The 22,294-nt window shown below is 54.8% G+C and overlaps 1 protein-coding gene across 11 annotated transcripts in view; it reads right to left on the reverse strand.

Annotated features, from left to right (window-relative positions):
• The window catches only part of STIM1 (stromal interaction molecule 1), a 71,013-nt gene that overhangs the window by 14,310 nt on the left and 34,409 nt on the right, over positions 1-22,294 (reverse strand). For 10 of the 11 annotated variants that reach the window (XM_039704256.1, XM_039704255.1, XM_039704260.1 and 7 more), the window contains 7 exons: positions 18,990-19,101; positions 17,877-17,992; positions 12,113-12,290; positions 8,132-8,309; positions 4,246-4,413; positions 2,777-2,877; positions 134-369 (listed from right to left, as the gene is read on the reverse strand). In XM_039704256.1, coding sequence (XP_039560190.1) covers positions 134-369; positions 2,777-2,877; positions 4,246-4,413; positions 8,132-8,309; positions 12,113-12,290; positions 17,877-17,992; positions 18,990-19,101 — 1,089 coding nt within the window. Of the gene's footprint in view, positions 1-133; positions 370-2,776; positions 2,878-4,245; positions 4,414-6,573; positions 6,869-8,131; positions 8,310-12,112; positions 12,291-17,876; positions 17,993-18,989; positions 19,102-22,294 lie in introns of those variants that run through there. The other variant, XM_039704265.1, reaches the window with a different exon arrangement.

A 22,294-nucleotide genomic window follows, 5' to 3' on the forward strand; every position in this document is an offset into this window, starting at 1 on the left:
GAACCCCCCATTCCCACAAAGCCCCCATTCCCAGGGAGTTCCCCATCCCCAGGGATCCCCCATCCCCAGGGATCCCCCGTTCCCAGTGAGCTCCCCCGTTCCCAGGGATCCCCCGTTCCCAGGGCAGGCGTACATTGGATGGACATGGGTGACACCAGCTCCTCGTCCAGGTCGTCCACGTCGTCGGTGATGATGAAGTGCGAGGGGTTGGGCCGGGGCGTGCCCATCCAGGCGGGGTCGATGTTGAGGGCCGAGGCCAGCGAGTGCAGGCCGGGGTTGTTGACGATCTGGAAGCCGCAGAGCAGCTCGATCTGCTGCCAGCGGTGCAGGCGCTCCCGCAGCGCCGCCGTCACCTCGCTCAGCGCCTGCCTGGGGACACACGGGGCGCAATGTGGGGACACGCTCAGGGGACATGCACAGGGGACACGCCCCGGGGACACTGCAGGGACACGCCCCGGGGACACGCACAGGGGACACTGCAGGGACACGCCCTGGGGACACGCCCCGGGGACACACCCCGGGGACACGCCCCGACGCCTCCCGCAACACTGAGGTTTTTAAAACACAAGGCTACAGCTGATTCTCTTTCACTGGCACACAGGCAGATGTAAAAAAAAGGCTTAAAATTATATAGTAAAATGAATATATTAAAAAATAAAATATATATAATTATACTTCAATAATATAAAATATTAAACTATAAAAATATAGAAATAAAATATAAAAATATAATTATATTTTAATAAGATGAAGTATTAAAGTATAAAATATAGACATGAAAATATAAAATATAGACATGAAAATATAAAATATATAATTATTTTGATAATATAAAATCTTAAAGTATAAAAATATAGAAATAAAATATAAAAATATATAATTATATTTTAATAATATGAAATATTAAAGTACAAAAATATATAAATGAAAATATAAAAACAGATAATTATATTTTAATAAGATAAAATATTAAAGTATAGAAATATAGAAATGTAAATATCTAAATATAATATTAAAGTATAAAAATATATAAATGAAAATATAAAAATATATAATTATATTTTAATAATATAAAACATTAAAGTATAAAAATATAGAAATGTAAATATAAATATATAATTATATTTTAATAATATAGAATATTAAAATATAAAACTATAGAAATGAAAATATAAAAATAATTATATTTTAATAATGTAAAATATTAAAGTATAAAAACATAGACATATAAATATCTAAATATAATATTAAAGTATAAAAATATCTAAAAATATCTAAATATTTTAATACTAAATAGTATTAAAATATAAATGCAGACATTAAATAGTATAAATATTAAATATAAATATAAAATACATAACCATAAAATAGATAAGCAAATAGAATATCATAAATATAGTAAATTAATATTAAATAGTAAAATACTGGATAGTTAATAGAAATATTAAATATTTTAATAAATAGAAACATTAATTAATTAAATATACTAGATAATAGAGATATCAAATATTTTAATAAATAGAAATATTAAGTATTTTTAATAAATAGTAATATTATTATATAATAGAAATAATAAACATAAATGTGTTAAGAAATATAAATATTAATTATATTCATTAAAGACATAAATATAGAAATAAATATTAAATAGTAAAATACTAGATAATTAATGGAAATCTTAACGATTTTAATAACTATAAATATTAATTATATGGTACATTATGTATATATTTTAAAATATACTATATATTATATATAGATATGAAATGTGCTATAATATAAATAAATATTAAAATCTATAACTATATATTAATATAAAATTAAAATATATAAGAATGTAATATATATAATTTAATGATATAAATCTGTCTAATCACTCAGAATCTATTTACAAAAACGTCTCAATGAAAGTGTATAAAAATTAAAGCTGATAATAAAACTTTTAAAAATAGTTGATTTAATAAATAAAATTTAACATCGTAAGTAAAAAAAACTTTTAAAAATTAATTTCTACATTTTAGTCATCATAATATTTGTACTATTGCACAACTGTTATAGTTGTGCTACTAGTTGTACCATAGTTGTACTACTGATCCTAGTACCTTGTTTACTCCAATACCTTCACGAAATAATCAACAAAACTATGAAAGAAGTGTGCACAGTGCAAAGAGGAGGGGGAGATGTTAGGGTCAGCTGGGGTCAGCTGTGCCTCCTCAAATTTGAGATTCCAGTTCCAGGAATGCAGCAATTCAAACATGCAGCAGCAGCTGAAGCACCCGGGGAGAACAACCAGGGAATGGCTCCAGTGCCAGAGAGCAGGGCTGGGTGGGATCTTGGCAATGAGGAATTGTTCCCTGGCAGGGTGGGCAGGGCTGGCACAGGGTGCCCAGAGCAGCTGGGGCTGCCCCTGGATCCCTGGCAGTGCCCAAGGCCAGGCTGGGCACTGGGGCTGGAGCAGCCTGGCACAGGGGAAGGTGTCCCTGCCCTGGCACTGGGGGGGATTTGGGGTCCTTCCCAACCCAAACCATTCCAGGACAATCCCTTAAGCATCCTGCAGCCTCCTGGAACCTCGTTTTGGCAGGACTCTTAACTGCTCCATGCCACTGTGATCCCATTTCTCACAGGTAAAATCAGGTTATTGGTGAGGAGGAGCAAACCCAACCCCGGTCACTGAGGACAACAGAAGTTCAGCAAAAGGAGCCCCAGAGCCCCTGAGAGGTGAGGACACTGCCTGGGACAGGGGGGGAAAAGAGGGAGGTGCTGGGCAGACACTCACTTTGCAGTTAAGATTTTGTGATCCACGTCATCCAGAGAGGAACTGTGGGCAACATGGAACGTCCCAAAAAGGGTGTTTCGCTTCTTTTTGATCTTTTCAGCCTGCAATAGCAACGGAGAAAGGTCACGGGAAGAAGACAACCTGAAGTGTCCTCCAGGCCACGGGCATCCTGGATGGGCTGAGACAGGAACATTCCCTGCAGCTGCCTGCACTTGTGGGAACAGTGGGAATGGTGCTGGCACTGAGGAACACTCTCCCTGACCCGGGGTGAGGAACTCCCCAGCAGCAAGCAGCACTTGGGGATTCCATGCTCCCTTCTCCCAGTTTCCCAAAAAGCAGAGGGAAGGCTGAACTTTCAGGGCAGAGCTGGAGTGCCCATCCCTGGATGATTTCACAGCCCTGTGGATGTGGCACCTGGGGACATGGGGCAGTGGTGGCCTTGGCACTGCTCGGGGAATGGGTGGACTTGAAGGTCTCTGAGGGTTTCTCCAACCCAAACCATTCCATGATTCCATGAACCAGGCACCTCACTCAATAAGGGAATCTCACACATCGGCTCATTCCTCCCGTGAATAACCACCAAACCCAGGGTGTGGGCTGAGGAGGATTTCTGGTTTGAGGTTCAGTTTGTGCCATTGTGTCAAAAATTAAAGTCTCCTCCCACAGCTCTTCCAGTCCCAGCTCCAGTGCTAACCTGGGACTTAGGAGAGCCAAGATGTGGGTGCAAGAACTGACACAGCCAAAGGAAAACTGTTGGAATGCTAAAATGTTCCCAGTCAAAGCAGATTAAGGCACACAGTTTTCCCTCCTGCCAGCTCTGCTCCATATGGCCATGGGGATGGGGACGAGTCACAACAGCTCCCTGGGCTGATCCTCAGGGCTGGCACACCAAATCCCAGATCAGGAATGCAGAGATGACTCAGGACCTCGGGATTCCACTGCCTGTGCACGCTCACCACCTGCAGCAGGGATGGTGCTGAGAGGTGCAAGGCCTCCTGCTCACCCAGCACCAGGGTGGGACCTGCCCGTGCCTCAGGAGCACCATCCTCATCCTCAGCCCCTGCTCACACCTCTATAGTGCTGCACTTCCACAAGATGCAAATTTAAGGCATGAAGAGAGAAAAACTGCCCTTGAGCTGAGGGAGGGCAGGGCTGGATGGGAGATTGGGAATGAGGAATTGTTCCCTGGCAGGGTGGGCAGGGCTGGCACAGGGTGCCCAGAGCAGCTGGGGCTGCCCCTGGATCCCTGGCAGTGCCCAAGGCCAGGCTGGGCACTGGGGCTGGAGCAGCCTGGGATAAAATCAAAGGTATCCCTGCCCACGGAATGAGATGAGCTTTGAGGTCCTTCCCACCCCAAGCCACTCTGGGATCCCACGATGCCACAAAGCCAAGGAGAAGCAGAGAAGCCATCTCTGCAGGCTTCACCCCCAGACCCCCCAGAGCCAGCACGAGGCCGCTGCAGCTCTCACCCCCTCCTTGGCCACCAGCAGCTGCTTCTCTGCGTTCTGCTTCTTGATGTTGTAGTACTGCACCTCCACCTCGTGGGTCAGCTGCAGCCACTTCTGCAGGGCCTCGGGGGCAGCCCAGCTGCAGTGCGACTCCAGCTCCTTCTCCGCGTTCTTCAGCGCCATCCGCACCTGGGGAGAGGTGCCCAGCACCCCGTGGAGCAGCCGTGGGCACGGCCCTGCCACGCCTCAGCCCCTCTGCTGCCAGCCCCCTTCCAGCAGCTTCAGCAGTGCTGGCAGCAGGAAACTCCTCTGGAGGAGCCGTGGCACCTGAGGAGCCACCCGCACTGCAGGCTGCTGCGAGCACACATCCTCCCCCAGACCATTCCTGCCACCCTCCTTCCCCAGAAATCCCAGCCAGCACCGAGCTGAGCTCCCTCCTGACCCCCCCATGTCACCATGAGGCACAGGAAAACCCTCTGGAGCTGATGGCACGGGCCACGAGGTGGTGCAAAGGATGCTCTGGGGTTTTCTGCAGCCTCTGGAAACCTCTGCAGAGCTTGCTGCCTGTCTGTAAATCCCCCAGAGCCCCTGCCAGGCAATCCCTGCCTCGCCACAGCTCCGAGCCAAGCCCAGGGAGCTCGTCAGGAGACAACTTCCACACTGGAGAAAGTGAGAAAAATATTTAGACACAAAACATGTGCTGCTGGTCAGGAAAAGAAACAGCCTGGCTGGATCAGCCGCCCCTGGGGTGTCTCCTTCCAGGCTCCTGCACACCCTGACACCCCCAGAGAAAAAGATTAGAAGGGAGTGGCTGAGAAGCCAGTGGGGGACTCTGCAGCCTCCCAGAAAAGCCTTTAGTGGTGCAGACCACCAGGAATGCACTCTGCTGCAGTGGAGAGGCTCCCACAGCCTGGCAAGCCCTGCAGGAAGGGAAGGGAAGCAGCGGCAGGATGGCACCCCAGTGCCAGGACACACTGCAGGGATGGGGCACCCTGGGGCTCACCCTGCACAGCAGCTCTGCCCCCAGCCCCAGCAGCTGCCCTGCTCCTGCAGCTGCAGCCCACGGGCACGGCCCCAGCCAGGCAGTGGGCGGATGCAGAGCAGTGCTTCTGTGCAGGATTGCTCACACTTGGAGCTTTTCCCTGCATCTCTTCACTTGGATTTGTTCTTTAACTCAGGCACGTCTCACCCAGACCATCCTGAGGGGTTTCCCAGCCCTGGGGTACAGGCAGATCTCTGAAATTCCCTGTTTTACCATCCATCCAGGAGCAGCCCTGGCACCACACACAGGAGGTCAAACACTTGCACCACTTGTGTGTGATTGAGGGCTGCTCAGTACAAAACTGCCTATATCAGCCCTAGAATGTCAAATTCAGTCCCAGAGCCTGGGTTTTTCCTGGCTTTTCCCATTGGACACCAGCAGCACCAGCCAGATGCTGCTGCCACCTCAGCAGAACTCTGCCTATCACCCACAGGCATCTGGGATTTGGGGATATGGAAAAAACATGGCTAGGAAATCTGTCTCTGGTTGTTTGGGGTAGAGGAGTGCTCATAACAGAGTGCTCACAACACTCACAGGAACAACGTTTTTAGGGAATGGTGGGGGGGAAGTGCTGTGGAACAGGCAAGGACCAGTGGCTAAAATGAGTGTCCACAACCCAAACTCTCGTGGTTCTGCAGGGAATCCGTGCAAACAGGAGTTATTTTGTGTGTCTCCATTCTCCTGGGAAGACCTTTAAGACCCCATTTGGAACACTAAGAGCAAAAATTTACAAGGAAATTTATATAAAAGTTATACACTGCCCTGGTGAGACCCCACGTGCAGAGCCCCCAGCCCTGGGGCCCAAGAGCAGGAGGATGTGGGGCTCTAGGAGCCAGTCCAAGGAGCCATGGAGATGCTCCAGGGCTGGGGGACAGGGTGCCCAGAGCAGCTGGGGCTGCCCCTGGATCCCTGGCAGTGCCCAAGGCCAGGCTGGGCACTGGGGCTGGAGCAGCCTGGCACAGGGGAAGGTGTCCCTGCCATGGCAGGGCTGGGATGGGATGAGGTTTAGGGTCTCTCCAGCCCAAACCAGTCTGGGATTCTATTCCACAATTCCCTCAGAGTTCTTTAGGTCCGTGGCCCCACTAGGGTCTGTGGAGGGTGACCCAGTGAGGAGGGAGGGAGGGATGGCTGAAGATCTGGGAACAGGACACCTCATCCTGTACACCAAATCCAGCAGGACCATCCACACCCTCCAGCGCGGTCCAAACCAGTCTGGGATTCCATTCCACAATTCCCTCAGGGTGCTCTGGGTCTGTGGCCCCACTGGGGTCTGTGGAGGGTGACCCAGTGAGGAGGGAGGGAGGGATGGATGAAGATCTGGGAACAGGACACCTCATCCTGTACACCAAATCCAGCAGGACCATCCACACCCTCCAGCGCGGCTGTGGTGATCAGAACCAACTGGTGCAGAGGAGGTTAATGCTCCAGGAGCAGGGCTCTGCTGAACTGGAGCAGCTGAGGGGTCAGGGGGTGACAGGTTAATGTCACGAGTGTCCTGAGGCAGGGGCAGTGCTGGGTTACTGTCACACAGTGTGTGGGACACTGCAGTACTCACCTGCCGACGCCTGGGCAGCCACACGGCTCACTCAGCTCCTGGGCTCCCTGGGTGGGAACGCAGGGCAAGGGCAGGGTGAGGGCAGGGCAGCCCCAGAGCCGGGGCACAGGGCACCCAGCCCTACACTGCCCAGGCCTGTCTGTGCCAGCAGGGACACCCCAGGCCCCTGGGGAGGCTGGATGGCCACAGGAGGATGGACAGGAGCACTCCTGGGACAGGCACCCCGGGGCTGCTGCAGGCCCAGGCTGGAAGGGGGTCTGCTGTTTGTCCCCCTGCACTGCCCAGGGGCTCCCAGGACACTTGGTCCTGCCTTGCCAGGGGAAGCCCTGGGCTCCTGCCTTGCAAAAAGGACTGGACACAGCTGGGAGGATGCACACGTGGCCCTGGAGCATCCGAGGAACCTTCCTGACTCCAGACTCAGTTTAAACTGATCTGTAACTTGCAGCCAGGTGAGAACTGTCCCTCAGCTGAGATAGGAAGCAGCCACTGGGACTGTGGGTTTGGACTCCTTGTAGGTTTGGCAAGGTTAAGGTTGGACACTGGGAAAATTTCCTTATGGAATGGGTTGTCCAGCCCTGGCACAGGCTGCCCAGGGCAATGCTGGAGTCACAGCCAGGGAGGGATTTCACAGCATGTGGCAACTGGGCACATGGGCAGTGCTGGCCTTGGCCGTGCTGGGCTGGACTGGATGCTCTCAGAGGGCTGCTCCAACCCTCACACACCCCTCTGATCCACGAGAAAACATGGAAAGCATAACTGAACTCATTCTAAATCTGTCCTAAAACCATAAACACAAATAGAGACTGCATGGACTGGAGAGGAGTCAGAAATCCCAGCGGGTGCAGCTCCAGGGCAAGGCCAACCCCCCTGCTCCTGCTGGGATGTCACAAGGTGCCCGCACCTGCCCTGTCCAGCACCCCAGCAGTGACTGGGATGTGTAATGGGCACTGTGGAAAAGAGACTCAGGGCTTTTCCTCCACCAAGGGCAGTGGGAAAGCAAAGGCAGAAGAGCAGCAGCAGCACTGGGTTCAGGGGGAGTGGAGAGCAGTGAGGACTGGTGTCCCCCAGGAGCCAGGGCTGGCACTGGGAATGTCTTTGATGGTGACAGGGACACAGGAATACAGGGCAGCCCCACCCTGGCAGGGACACAGAGCTGCTGCTGTGGGCACGCACTGCAGGGAAGGGATGGGGCACCCAAGGCACCTGCACAGGCTGCAGCACAGCCATGGTGTGTTTCTGTGACTCCCAGGGGGTGCAGCAGCAGGGCCCCCATGCTGTATCTGTGCAGTGCCTGCCCAGGTGAGGCTCACCTGCTCCAGCTCCTGCTCGGCGTACTTCTGGCGGCTGAGCTCGTTCTCGGTGCCCTCGCGCAGCTCCCGCAGCCGGTGTGCCTCCTGCTTGGCAATGCTGATCTCGTCCTGCAGCTTCTTCTCCAGGTGCACCTTCTCCACCTCCACGGAGCGGTGCTCCTCCTGCGCCTTCTGCAGCCTGCAACACACAGAGCAGGGCCAGTGCTGGCCAGCTCTGGGCCTGCAGGCAGCCAGGAGCAGGGCTGCCCTCCAGGAACATCTGTGCTCTGCCCTCCAGAGCCAGCCCTGTCCTGTGCTCTGCCCTCCAGGAACATCTGTGCTCTGCCCTCCAGAAACATCTGTGCTCTGCTCACCAAAACCAGCCCTGTGCTCTGCTCTGTCCTCCAGAGCCAGCTCTGTGCTCTGCTCACCAAAACCAGCCCTATGCTGTACTCTGCCCTCCAAAACCAGCTCTGTGCTCTGCTCTGTCCTCCAGAGCCAGCTCTGTGCTCTGCTCTCCAGAACCAGCCCTGCTCTGCCCATCAAAATCAGCCCTGCTGTGCCCACCAGAACCAGCCCTGCTGTGCCCACCAGGTCCAGCCCTGCTGTGCCGTGCCCATGGGATGCAGGGAGACACTTCACTGAGGCTGGGATGAAAGGAAATTGTCAACTGCTCGGTCCCAGCTTGATTCGTTTATCAAATAGTCAGGATGCATTTTCCTCATTTCCCACAGCACACCCAGATTTCCTCTCATGGGCCTCAAATTAAGCTCAATTTTTTTGGTATTTTCACCTAAGTGAAGACTTCGATAAAACAAAGCAGGGCAAGATCTGCCAGAGCACATCAGACCACCCAGATGGGACAGATCCACGTTCCTCCCACAAAATCCTGCAAATTCAGACATGTCTGAATCCTGCCTGCACATCCTTATTCCTCCTCATGACAGACTGAATCAGCAGCAATGTGTGGCAGCAGCTTGGAACTGTGGCAGCACCAAAACCCTGGCTCTCCATGGCTCAGTGGGACCTCCCCTGAGGAGCTGACCTGTGCTGGGGCTCCAGCAGGGCTGTGGGGCTGCCAGGGCACCAGCAGGGCCAGAGACCCTCACAGAGGATGAGTGTCACTGTCCCAGGGGAGACTGCACCCACCTGGAGCTGCCATGGGGGAAAGAGACCAGGAGCTGTCCCAGGGGACAGAACAGAGACCAGGAGCTGTCCCAGGGGACAGAACAGAGACCAGGAGCTGTCCCAGGGGACAGAACACAGACCAGGAGCTGTCCCAGGGGACTGAACAGAGACCAGGCGCTGTCCCAGGGGACAGAACAGAGACCAGGAGCTGTCCCAGGGGACAGAACAGAGACCAGGAGCTGTCCCAGGGGACAGAACAGAGACCAGGAGCTGTCCCAGGGGACAGAACAGAGACCAGGACCTGTCCCAGGGGACAGAACAGAGACCAGGAGCTGTCCCAGGGGACTGAACAGAGACCAGGAGCTGTCCCAGGGAGAAGACACCACTGGCCAAGACCACTGCCAAGGGGAATTCAACAGACATGGAGCTGTCCCAAAGTGAAGATGGCAGTGACAAGGAGCTGCTGCAGAACTGCAAACACGTCTGACAGCAGCTGGGACAGGCCCTGCTGGACAGGCTGGCACAGCCCTGCAGTCCCCAGGACAACCCCCACGCCCTGCTGGCACAGCTCTGGGCCCTGTTGTGCCCCACACCCAATGTCCCTCACACAAGTGACACGCTGGTGACGTGTCCCCCTCGTGCCTGGCCACGGGGGTGACCAGGGGATTTGGGGGCACAGCTGAGGGGTCGTTATGGTTGTTTTTAGCTGAGTGGGGCAGGGGCAGCACACAAGGACGGGCCATGCACAGGCACCTGGCTGGGCTGGAGAAGGCACCAGGAGAGCCTCATGTGCTCCCACATGGAGCCAGGGCTGGAACAGACCACCTCCAGCAGCAGGAACCAGCAGTGAGACCACCCTGCCATGGCAGGGACAACTTCCCCTGTGCCAGGCTGCTCCAGCCCCAGTGCCCAGCCTGGCCTTGGCACTGCCAGGGATCCAGGGGCAGCCCCAGCTGCTCTGGGCAAGCAGGGGGCTCACATTCCCGGAGATTCCATACAATCCACACATCTCCAAAACAGACCTGCCCACTCCTTTCAGGATGTGCCAAGACTTGATGATGTTGATGAGTCACTTAATGGCCTGGGAAGTGTCACTGCCGCAGGGCGTTCTCCAAGGTGCTCTGAGTGAATAGAGGCTGGGCTTTGGCTGAGCATTCCCAGCTCCTCAGAGCGTGTCTGAGCTGCTCAGCACATTCCAGCAGCGCTGGAAGGCACTGCAGAGGCAGCCCGTGCCTCCCAGAGCCCTGCTCAGCACCGAGCCTCGCCCAGCCGGCACAGCAGGGCCCTGCGAGCTCTGCAGAGATCTCTGAGCAAACCGCAGCACAACTTCTCCACACGTCCTGCAGCACTGGGGAGTTCTCGCTGCTCCTGTGGCAGCTGACGATCCCAGCCGGGCGAGGAGGAGGAGGAGGTGAAGGAACATTTCCAGAGGCCTCCCAAGGCCCCCAGGTCACTATGCAGTCCCCGAGCTCCTGCTGGGTGCCCTCTGTGAGGACGAGCCCTGCGAGCTGCTTAGGGCTGTGCTCAGCGGTTTTGTGTTTCTTCCTGAGGGGCTTTAGAGCATTAGTTGAACTTCCCAGGAACATCCACTTGTTTACGTGGCTCTGCCCTCAGCAGCAGGGCCCAAGGTCGTTCCCCACAGGCACATTATTCCCAGTTTGGAGCCCGGAGGTGACACCAGCAGAGCCCTCCTGCCCCGGACAGCAGGGAAGGGATTCCTGTCTCCTTCCAGATGCAGGAAAAACAAATCACACTTTCTCTGGGAGTGCTTCCAAGCTGGGACATAAAACTCTCCTGGCTCCATCACCTGGGAGCTCGCTGTCCTCAGGGACACCAAGTGGTGCCACCTCACTGGGGAACAGGAGCCCTTCCAGCAACACTCAGGGGCAGGGTGAACCCTGGAGGCTCCAAGGGGCCAGAAGTGGGGCTGCAGACCCGGGGATGCACTGCACAGATTCCCAAAACCTGCCTGGCTGCAGGGCTGACATCCTCGGGAGCCTGGTGCCTGCACAGGGCACTCACCACAGCCCGTGGCTGGCCTGGCACCAAACTCATGTACCAAACCCATGTCCACAGAAGTCACTGGAAATGCAGCTCACAGGGAGCCTAGTTAAGGCTTATCCTCCCAAACTCCACTGAAACCTCACAGAAAATCGTTCAAGGCCCACACTATACTGCTCTGTTATTTGCTAAATCTGCCCTTAACATATTCCACTGTGGGAGCACCCCACGGGTTTGTCATCACCAACCCAGAAGACGACCCACCCCTGTCCCAGAAGATTCCATGTCCAGAGGCTCTCTCGGAGCATGTTGTCCCATCAGTAGCTCTACTGGAACCAGTGCAGTGATTCCTGGGAGCAGAGATCCCATTCCTGAGGCTGCAGGTTTTGATCCATATGCCAAAAGCCCAGATATTCCTATTTAATACTCAAAAATTATGCATTTTTTTCACTTTCCAAGCAACACCCTTCGACTCAGGTATTGCTTCCCCACACAGCTCCAAGAATTCAAGAGGGGATGTGTAAATCCCTGATTGCTCCCACTGTTCAAAGATGCTTTTTCCCCATCAAAAGCCAAGGTGAAACAAGCTTGGATGACAAATTCCACGTGAGCTGGATTGCGTGGCAGGAGTGGGACTGGACAGGCTCCAGTCCCAAAAGCATTCCCTGGTTCTGTGACTGGGAAAAACAGCCTGGTCCAGGAGTCCCTGCAGGAGGAGCCAGGCCCCCATCTGGGCTGTGGCAGGTCCCTCAGGAAGGGGCTGGCTGCTGTGAGGCACCAGGACAGCTAAAACCAACCATTTCCCGCAGTGTGAAGGAACAGAACCCTGCAGGAAGAGCCGAGAGCTCCAGCTGGGTGGCCATGGGCACCTACCTCTCCTGCAGGTCATGGAGAGACTGCTCAGCCCTGTGGAGACCCTCCAGGTCCTTCATCATCTTCTTCATGTGCTCCTTGGAGTAGCGGTTCTGGATGTAGGCGAACCAGCAGCCGCCCACGCCGATGACGATGGACACCACCAGCATGAAGTCCTTGAGGTGGTTGTGACGAGTCACTGCAAGAGAGCAGACACCCTGCTGGAGCCCAGGACCACGCAGGACCTCGGCTCCCTGCAGGCAGGATCACCCCAGAGTCCCTTTTCCCCGCCCCATGGTGGAAGGAGTGGGAATTCCTCGGCTCTGGTTCACAAGGTTGTTTGTTGTCTCTTGTCTAAAACATTCTTTTCTGGACCCATCAGGTCTCTCAAGGGCACACATTGCCCACCCCTGGGCTGCTGTCTACATTTTATACTATGAATTACGTGTACTTTATTTATCATTATTTTCCAATACCTATCACCTATGTTAGACTGTTTACTTCTAGTCTAAACCAATGCAAATGTGCCAACATCACCAAGAAGATGGAGGCTAGGAAGAAGGAGAATAGGACAATGCCCAAATCCCTCCATCTTGCCTCCTAGACTCCTATAGTAAAACCCCCAAAATTCCACTTTTCACCTTGTGACAAATTCATTACCATTCTACTTAAACTTCTGTGACCTGTGATTCTTCCTACAAAGTTAATAATTTATTCCATGAAAAGATCAAAATCCCAAGTCTTTGGCTTCCTGCCAGGACTCCCCAGTCCCCTGCCAGGGGCTCAGATCATCCAGGGCACCCAGAGGGGTGTCCTTGGTTCTGACAGAATCCAAAGGACCCTGCCTGCACCAGAGTGGCACAGGAGAACTCAGGGCAGCCTTACAAGGAATTGTGGCACAGGATTCACCAAGGGAAAAGCTGAGCTGGGTCAATATTTAAGGGGGAAACCAGAACCTTGATAACATTTATTAAATTTGGACACACAAGAACAACAAAAAGGATGAAATTCCAAATTTTCCAGCTCCAGTTTGCCTGGCAATAAGTGGTACAGGGGAAACTGCACAGAAGAACCCCTCCAGAAGGGCTGTGATCTCACAGGGCAGCACAGGTAACTAAGAACAAAATAAACACTTGGAAAAACACTGCTGAGATCACAGAGCTGGGGCAGCTCAAGTGTCCAACTGTCAAGTTGCCAAACTTTCCACCAGAATCACAACTCACTGTGGAAATTCCCTTTTTCAACAGTTAATTCAAAAAAGGTGTTGATGCATGTGAGAGGATGAAAGTAATTATTGGGGGCTCAAGTGCTAAACAAAGCCCAAAAAGATGAGTCAGGCAGATTTTTTTCCTGTAACTCAACCAAGTGTGTGCTGGAAAAGCCACAAATAAAAGAGCAGCTCAGTCTAGTGAGCTGGGACTTAACGAATACTGGTTTTGAACCAAACATCAGGCAATTCACACCAGATAGAGGGAAAAAAAATACCTGTGCTGAGGGGGCAGGCCCTGGCACAGGGCACTGAGAAGCTGTGGCTCTGAGGGTGTCCCTGCCATGCAGGGCTGGATTAGACAGGAGCTGAACCCTTCCCCAGCTAAACCACACCTGTGACACTGACAGAGCTGGGGGGACACAGGAGGGGAGCTGGGAACCCAAACTGGGAAGGCAGAGCACAGCACGGACTGCCCTGGATGGTCAGAGGGACAGAGGAAGGGAGCTGGGAGGTGGAAACCCAAACTGGGAAGGCAGAGCACAGCACGGACTGCCCTGGATGGACAGAGGGACAGAGGAAGGGAGCTGGGAGCTGGGAACCCAAACTGGGAAGGCAGAGCACAGCACGGACTGCCCTGGATGGACACGAGGGACAGGGCTGCTGCTCCTGCCCACGATGCAGGGCAGGAGGGAGAGGGACAGCACCCTCCCGAGGCCCAGGAGACAGGCAAGCAGCCTCCTGTGATCCATCCCTCCCTGCAGACAGCCAGAGTGCAGCCTCGGAGCTAAACAAGGTGAGGGCTGGCGCCGCTCCTCCGGATGGATCAGCACAACATCCTCTTCCGAGGAGCAGATCCTGGCAAGTGCCTGCAGCTCCCTCAGCCTCCATCCCTGCAGCTCCCATCTGGAGAGCAGCAGGGCTGACGTGCTCAGGGTGTTCCAGCCTCCCACAGCCCTGCTCTCCTGCCCCCTGGGCCATTCCCTGCCAGCCCCACCCGCCCTGGTGCCCGTCCTGCCCCTGGTGCCAGCTGTGCTCAGCTCCGGCTGGGAGTCAGCACTGCACACATCCCATCCCTCCTCTGCAGCAGCACTGGCCATCAGGAAACTGAGCAAAATCACCTTGGATGGAAAAGTAGAAGCATGGAATGCCAGGATGGTTTGGGAAAGGACATAAATCCCACCCAGTGCCACCCTGCCCTGGCAGGGACACCTCCCACTGTGCCAGGCTGCTCCAGCCCCAGTGCCCAGCCTGGCCTTGGGCACTGCCAGGGATCCAGATGCTCTGGACATCTTCCCATGAGGATGGGATGGAGCTGCTCCTGCTCCTCTCCCACTCCTCTCCCTGTTTTTCTGGGCACAGAGGAGGCTCAGCAAGACTTTGGGATGGGGCTGTGGTGGTACAGAGGGATTCGTGTTCCCTCATGGCTCATCACTGTGATCCCTGTTCCTCATTATCACAGCAGGGTTTGGGTTGGAAGGGACCCTAAATCCCACCTAAAATGTCATCCCTAAAGTGCCAGCCCTGCCATGGCAGGGACACCTTCCCCTGTGCCAGGCTGCTCCAGCCCCAGTGCCCAGCCTGGCCTTGGGCACTGCCAGGGATCCAGGGGCAGCCCCAGCTGCTCTGGGCACCCTGTGCCAGCCCTGCCCACCCTGCCAGGGAACAATTCCTCATTGCCAAGATCCCATCCATTGCTGCCCTCTGGCACTGGCAGCCATTCCCCCTCAGCCTGGACCCACAGTAGAGGGGCTCCTGGGAGCATCTCCATTTTCTCACCTTCACTGTAGATGCTTTTTCCTGGTATTTAATCCCCACCAACCCTCCTGCAGCTCCAGACCTTCCCCCCTTGTTCAATCATTTCACTTCTTTCAAACACCAAGGCCAGGCAGAGCTGCAAACCCAGCAGGACATCAAGTCCTGCAGCTGAGCAGAACAATCAGACTGTGGTAAAACTGTGCCTGCTCTCCCTCCTTTCCCAAAAAAAAGGAAATGAGGAAGGTAGAGAAGTCTGTTTGCCACGGTGCACGTGGCTCTTCCTGCAGCCTTTGCAGGTGTCAGGTGAGCTCAGGTCTGCCTGCTGCTGGGAGCAGCCACGGCCACACGGGTGCAGAGCAGGCTGTGCCAGCCCTGCTGTGGGCCAGGGACAAATCCCGAGGGATTTAAATCACAATGACTGCACAGGAACAATCCCAGGCTCTGCTGTGGAACTGCCGCCCTGCCCTAGTCTCTGGCCCAGGGCACAGGAGGAACAGGGAAGGAGCTGAAATTACAGAAACTTCTCTCCTAAGCTCAAAAGCAGCAGAGCTGCACCTGCAGAGCCTCCAGGCCTGGGACACCAACAGCAGGAGCACCTGGAGTTGCTGGGAGAGCCCTGGGGTCCCTCCCAACCCAAACCATCTTGGGATTCCATGTTTCACCTGAACTTGTGCTATTTAGTGCCAGGTAAATTCCTAGACCACAGGAGCAGGACCCCAAAGGGACAGACACAGAAGAAGGAATCACCTTATCCTGCTTAGAGCATAATTCTACCACGCTCCCTTGCACTTGGAGTAATTGCAGAGCTGAAGTGGTCAGACCTGTTTGCTGTAGGAAATGGCAGGGCTGGAGCCTGGCAGCAGGAACCAGACCTGGAGGGATGGCAGGAGCTGCAGACCACAGGGAAACTGGCCATGGAATCTGGCTGGAAGCTCTGCCACGAGCCAGACCCACCCCTGGAGCCCTGGCTGGGGAAAAGCTTCAGCCAGCAGCAGGAACAGCCCTGTGTCCCCCTGCTGGGCTCCCCACGGGCAGCAGGGTGTCTGGATTTAGGAGCCTGCAGGAGGCTGGGCTCCAACTGAGGCTGCTTTTATCAGAGCTTTTACACCTGTGGTGAACAGAGCTTCAAGAGGAGAGAAACCCTTGGAGCTCTGCACCTGTGCACCAATGGCACTGCCAGCAGCTCAGAGACCCCCAGCGCCCAGCTCCCCTCCAGAGCCACTCCCTGAGCATGGCAAAGGAGGTGTGAAGCAGCTTCTGCAGCTTGAAAGGTCACCCAGCACTGCCCACAGCTGCCACTTGCTGGGGGCTCTGAAAGGTGTTTTGCAATCCATTCCTGGAGGAATTGGTTTGGATAAACAACCTCTCCCCACGCCTGGAGACAAAGCCTTTCAGATGAGCAGAAACCAGCAAATTTTACCTTCTGAAAAGGGATAAAACTCTCCTTCAGCTACAGATTTAAAGTGTATTTCCTCTTCTCACACACTCTGTATATACAATCTTAGAAGCAGGGAAGGGTTGGGCTTGGGGGGGACCTGAAAGCTCATCCCATACCACTCCTGCTGTGAGCAAGGACACCTTCCAGGAGCCCAGGCTGGCTGGAGAGCTCCCAGGCAGGAGCTGAGAGGTGTGTGAGCAGCCCCAGCACCACGGCTCCCTGCACACTTTGATCTCTGTGCCCCAGGGAGGGTCAGCCTGCAGGGCCAGGGAGCTGCAGGGCAGAACAAACAGCTCCAGCGTGGCAACAGACATTAATTCCCAGCCAGAACAAGCCATTCACTCTGCCATTTACACAGCACAACAGCTCTGGAAAAATTCTGCCCCCAGCACAGGAGTCACTGGCTGGAGCCACCCAGGCATCAAAAAGCTGCACATTTAACATAGGCAATAAATAAAAACCAAACAGTGCCTGTGCAAAAAGAGGCTTTTCAATAACTGTGAGCAAAAGTGGCAGATTGTACAAGCCAGGCTTGTGATTTCCCCCCTGTGGCTCTGCCAAGGCTCACACTGTGCAGGCAGCTTTCCCAGGACTGGGTGGGAGTGCTGGAGAGCAGCTCTGGGGAGAAGGACTTGGGGTGCTGGAGTGGCAGAGGCCAGACATGCCCCAGCCACGAGCACTGGGACCCCAAAATTCCCGTGGTGATCCCCCAGCATGGGCAGCAGGAAAGGGGGGATCCCCTCTGCACCCAAATCCTGGGAGAAAGCCATGCCAGAGGAGCAGAGACAAAAGCACCTTCAGTAGGGAGCAGACAGGAGCCAGAGGGAACTGGGAGCACCTGGAGCGTGGAGATACACATCAGAGAGCTGGAGATCCTGATAAAGCATCAAAGGAGCCCTGGCCTCCCACCACCACCCTGAACTTCCCACCCAGCTGTGCTCCTTCCCTCCTCCAGAGGTGGGTACTTCACAGCCAGAGTGACCAGCAGAGCCTCAGGGCAGGACAGGGGAGCCCCAGGAAAGCCCAGGACATGATGACAGAGCTCCAGGACATGGCAGCAGCTGCCCTGGGAGCAGGCAGACTGCTGCCCTCCAGCACCACACAAGGGCAGCACGTTGGACACAGGAGATGCCAGCAGGACAGTGGGAGATGCCAGCTGCTCCTCTGGGATGGGAATGCCAGCCCAGCAGGCTCCAGGCTACAGAGCCACTCCCACAAACCCAGGACCAACCTGCTCCTGCTCCAGGGAACTGTGCTGGGGTGACTTCCCCGGCTGAGGCTGTGCTGGGCACCTCGGGCCACCCAGGCCCGGCTCTGGTGGCCAGGCTGAGCAGCCCTGTGGCCCTGGTGGCTGTTCCCAGGGCTGGCATTGGGGTACTCACAGAGGGGAGGCCCGAAGAGCACCGTGTCCAGGGCCTTGAGCTGCAGCTTCTGCCGGTGGCTGCGGTCGGTCATCTTGAGCACAGTGCCCATCATGGTGGCGTTGTTCACTGCCAGCCTGCACAACAGGGGAGAAACGGCTCAGGGCACGGCCACCGGGGCACCAACACAGCACAGAGAGGCAGCGCAGGGCCCAGGAGCTCCCTGCTGCCAGGCCAAATCCCTTACTGTTTTTCCTAAAAATGCTGCTGCAAAGTGTCCTAGAGACACCCACCAGAGGGTCTCTAGGACACTTTGCAGCAACATTTTTAGGAAAAATCAGGGCCAGGCCTAATTCATTAACCTGAGAACATGAGGAAGTGATTTCCCATCAAAACCCATCTTTTGGTGTCCCACAAATCACTAGTAAGTATTTTTAACCAAATCTCCATTGCCTTTACATGCTGTGCCACAGCCCATAAACCACAGCTCTCCCTTGGAAGGAATGTGGGCACACATTGTGCTGCCTCCAAAACACCCTCATTTTATCCCCAGTTAATCCCTCCTTCCCAGTCAGTTGAAAAGGCCCCTTTCAGTGAGAGGAACCTTTATCCAAAAAAGCTGCACTGAGGTTTTTGCAACCTGTTACAAGTGTAGGTTGACTCCCAGCCAGTGCTCCTCTTCCATGGAATCATGGAATGGAATGGGAGAGATTCTAAATCTCACCCAGTGCCACCCTGCCATGGCAGGGACACCTTCCCCTGTGCCAGGCTGCTCCAGCCCCAGTGCCCAGCCTGGCCTTGGGCACTGCCAGGGATCCAGGGGCAGCCCCAGCTGCTCTGGGCACCCTGTGCCAGCCCTGCCCACCCTTCCCTGTATCTAACCCAAACTTCCCCTCTTTCCAGTCACAGCTGGAGCAGAACTGGGCAGGGCACAGGCCAAGGAACTTCAGGTGGTGAGAGGAGCTGACTCCTGCCAGGCCCTGGTTCTCTCCCTGCACACATCCCATGGGCACACTGTGGGCACTGACCCGGACTGGCACAGACCTTGCCATGACACTGACCTGGGCATGGCACTGACCCTGGCACGGCACTTACCTGGGCATGGCACTGCCCCTGACCCGGAGTGGCACTGACCTGGGCATGGCGTGGCCGCTGAGCTGCAGCTTGCGGAAGGTCTCCTCGTACTGGGGCAGCTCCACGTAGGCAATGAGCCACTGCACCACCTCGTCCACCGTCCAGTTGTACACTGCAGAGAGCACAGCAGCCACGCTCAGCGGGGGCATGGCACAGCAGGGCTCACAGCTTCGGGCTGGGAGGGACCCACAGCCCCCAGAGCCACCCTGCCAGGGCAGGGACACCTCCACTGTGCCAGGCTGCTCCAGCCCCAGTGCCCAGCCTGGCCTTGGGCACTGCCAGGGATCCAGGGCAGCCCCAGCTGTGCCAGGGCCTGCCCACCCTGCCAGGGAACAATTCCTCATTGCCAGGATCCCATCCATTGCTGCCCCCGATAGTGGGACACTGCAGGCAGTCCTACAGGATCTCAGCCTCTCCTTTTGGGATAATTTTTGCCCAGCCTCAGGAACTCCTGAGGTTCTGCTGCCCCTGAGCCCCCACACGGCAGGGGAAGAGCTGCCTGGAGCTCTCCCTGTGACACCACACCCTTCCCAGGGCTGGTTTGCCCCTGCAGCTCCCAAAATGAACACATGCAATGAGGCCATCAGATAGAGGAGCAGAGGAGGCTCCACCTCCTGCCATGGCACCCTGGCAGGGCCAACACCCAAAGCACTGGCAGGTGCCAGCTGGGATCACTGGGATTTCTACCAGCCAGGTGATCCTGCTGCCTCCACACTCCAGCAGGGAATGCTCATCCTCAGCACAGGCCCAAAGACCCTGAATTCTGAGGTCAGCTCCCAAAGCTTCACCCCCTGCTCCAGACCCTGGCACAGGGTGCCCAGAGCAGCTGGGGCTGCCCCTGGATCCCTGGCAGTGCCCAAGGCCAGGCTGGGCACTGGGGCTGGAGCAGCCTGGCACAGGGGAAGGTGTCCCTGCCATGGCAGGGTGGCACTGGGTGGGATGTGAGGCCCATTCCAGCCCAAACCAGGCTGGGATTGTGGGGTTCCCTCTGAGCTCTGAGAAAGGCACACACAGAGCAGTGCCAGACAAACCCATCAGAAGCAGCTTGAGAAAGGATCTGTGGGAGGAGGTGGAGCAGGTGAGCTCAGCCCAAGTGAACCAGGTGAACTTTGCTCCTTACCCTCCTCCCCTGGGCATCTGTGGACTATTTCTGGAGCTGTTATGCAGCCATAAATCAGGAAACCTTAGGAAATCAAGCTCCTGCCTTTGCCACTTTGTTGTGCTGTACTGACAGCAATGCTCTGGAGGCAAACACAATCCCAGAATCCCAGACTGGTTTGGGTTGGGAGGAACCTTAAATCCCACCCAGTGCCACCCCTGCCATGGCAGGGACACCCCCACTGCCTCAGTGTCATGTCCAACCCGGCCTGGGACAAGGCAGATGTGTTTATTGGACAGAGGGGGCTTTGTTACACTTGAATTTACCATCCCCTGGCCCTGTCCTTGGCAGGGCTGCATGGCTCTGCTGCAGTGGCAGCCCTGGCAGGGCCCACGAGCACAGAAACAGCTTCCCAAACTCCAGGGAGCCCAACGCCTCCCAGTGGGGAGCTGGGGGGTGAGGGATGGGCAGTCTGGGAGATGAGGGAGCTGGGGATGTGGGGGAGCTGAGAGAGCTGAGGGAGATGGAGCTCAGAGAAATGAGATGAGAGATCTGGGAGAGATGAGGGAAATGGAGCTGTGAGACCTGGGGGAGCTGAGGGAGATGGAGCTCAGAGAAATGAGATGAGAGATCTGGGAGAGATGAGGGAGCTGCAGCTGTGGGAGCTGAGGGAGATGAGAGAGATGAGGGAGATGGAGCTCAGAGAAATGAGATGAGAGATCTGGGAGAGATGAGGGAGCTGCAGCTGTGGGAGCTGAGGGAGATGAGAGAGATGAGGGAGATGGAGCTCAGATAAATGAGACGAGAGATCGGGAGAGATGAGGGAGCTGAGGGAGATGAGGGAGCTCAGAGAGCTGACTGAACTATGAAGTGGAGAAAGATGAAGATGAGGAAGCTGAGGGAGCTCACAGACCTGAGGGAGATGAGGGATCTGGGAGAGATGAGTGAGCTCAGAGCTAACTGAGTGGATGAAGCTGAGGGAGCTGATGAAGCTCAGGGAGATGAGGGAGCTGATGAAGCTGAGGGAGATGAGGCAGAGCCCAGAGCTGAGTGAGGACAGCAAGGCTCCAAAGGAAGGTGCCATCCCCACGGACACTGGCACGGTGACCCAGCTGCAGGTGGCACAGATGATGCCACCAACCCTCCCTGGCTGCAGGGAGCTCCTGTCACTGTCCCACCCACCAGGGGACACCTGTGGCTGTGGGCACCAGCAGGATGGCAATGATGGGAGGATGGGAGAAGCCACAGGCCCTGCACAGGACAGGAGGCCACATCCCCAGCAGAGCACTGCCAGCCCTGGCTCCTCCAGAGCCCCTGGCTTCTCTCACCTCCACGTGAGGTGTTCCTTTTGGGAAGCATGCCGGAGAACCACAGGCACAGAGGAGCAGGACCCTGCCCTGCCTCCTCACCCCCGGGACTGATCTGGCACTGCTTTCACAGCTTTGGCAGAGCCAGCTCACCCAGGTGCCACCCTCAGATCCAGCACCTCGTGAGGCATCACAGCCTTTATCTTCTGCCATAATTCAGGGGCAGAAATATCTTTTTACTTTCCGCATGTGACCAGGAACAGCAGCAATGGAAGGGAGGAAAAGCAATGGCTTGAAAAGAGATGACACAGGCCCAGGCACCCCATCCCTGAGGGAGGTCAGTGCCCTTCACAGCTGTTTTCACACCCACAGGAGGGAGCAGACCTTTCCTACCAGCCTGATTCATGACTTCAGCTCAAACTCCAAAATGAGGCTTCAAATTTCCCTGGCAGTGTCCTAGGCCAGGCTGGACACTGGGGCTGGGAGCACAGTGGAAGGTTCCCTGCCTGGCAGGGCTGGCCCTGGGTGGGCTGTAGGGTCCCTCCCACCCCTAACTCCTGAGGTTCCATGACATCAGAGCACCCTTCAGAAGGCAGCCACTTGTCCTATCAGCCAGATCTACAGGATGATGAAAGGGAAAGCAGGAGCACTGGGCACCCGGTGTGCCAGGGCAGCCCTGCAGAGCGTGGCACTCCTGGCTGGGCAGGCAGGGACAGAGCTGGGGCAGCTCAGTCATGAGGGGCCTGCTGAGTATCAAGGGATGCTCTCCTCCATCCCTTTATGATTTCTGCCCTTTCCCAGCTGGCAGCAAATCACACTCCAGCCAAAGCCGTGTGTAAACAGGCCTGGAAGGGGATTAATATTTCTTACAGGAGGCACTCCTGGCACACAGGAGGCAC

Source organism: Passer montanus, unplaced genomic scaffold, assembly GCF_014805655.1.
Source record: "Passer montanus isolate IOZ18808 unplaced genomic scaffold, ASM1480565v1 scaffold171, whole genome shotgun sequence".
Taxonomy (NCBI): Eukaryota; Metazoa; Chordata; class Aves; order Passeriformes; family Passeridae; genus Passer; species Passer montanus.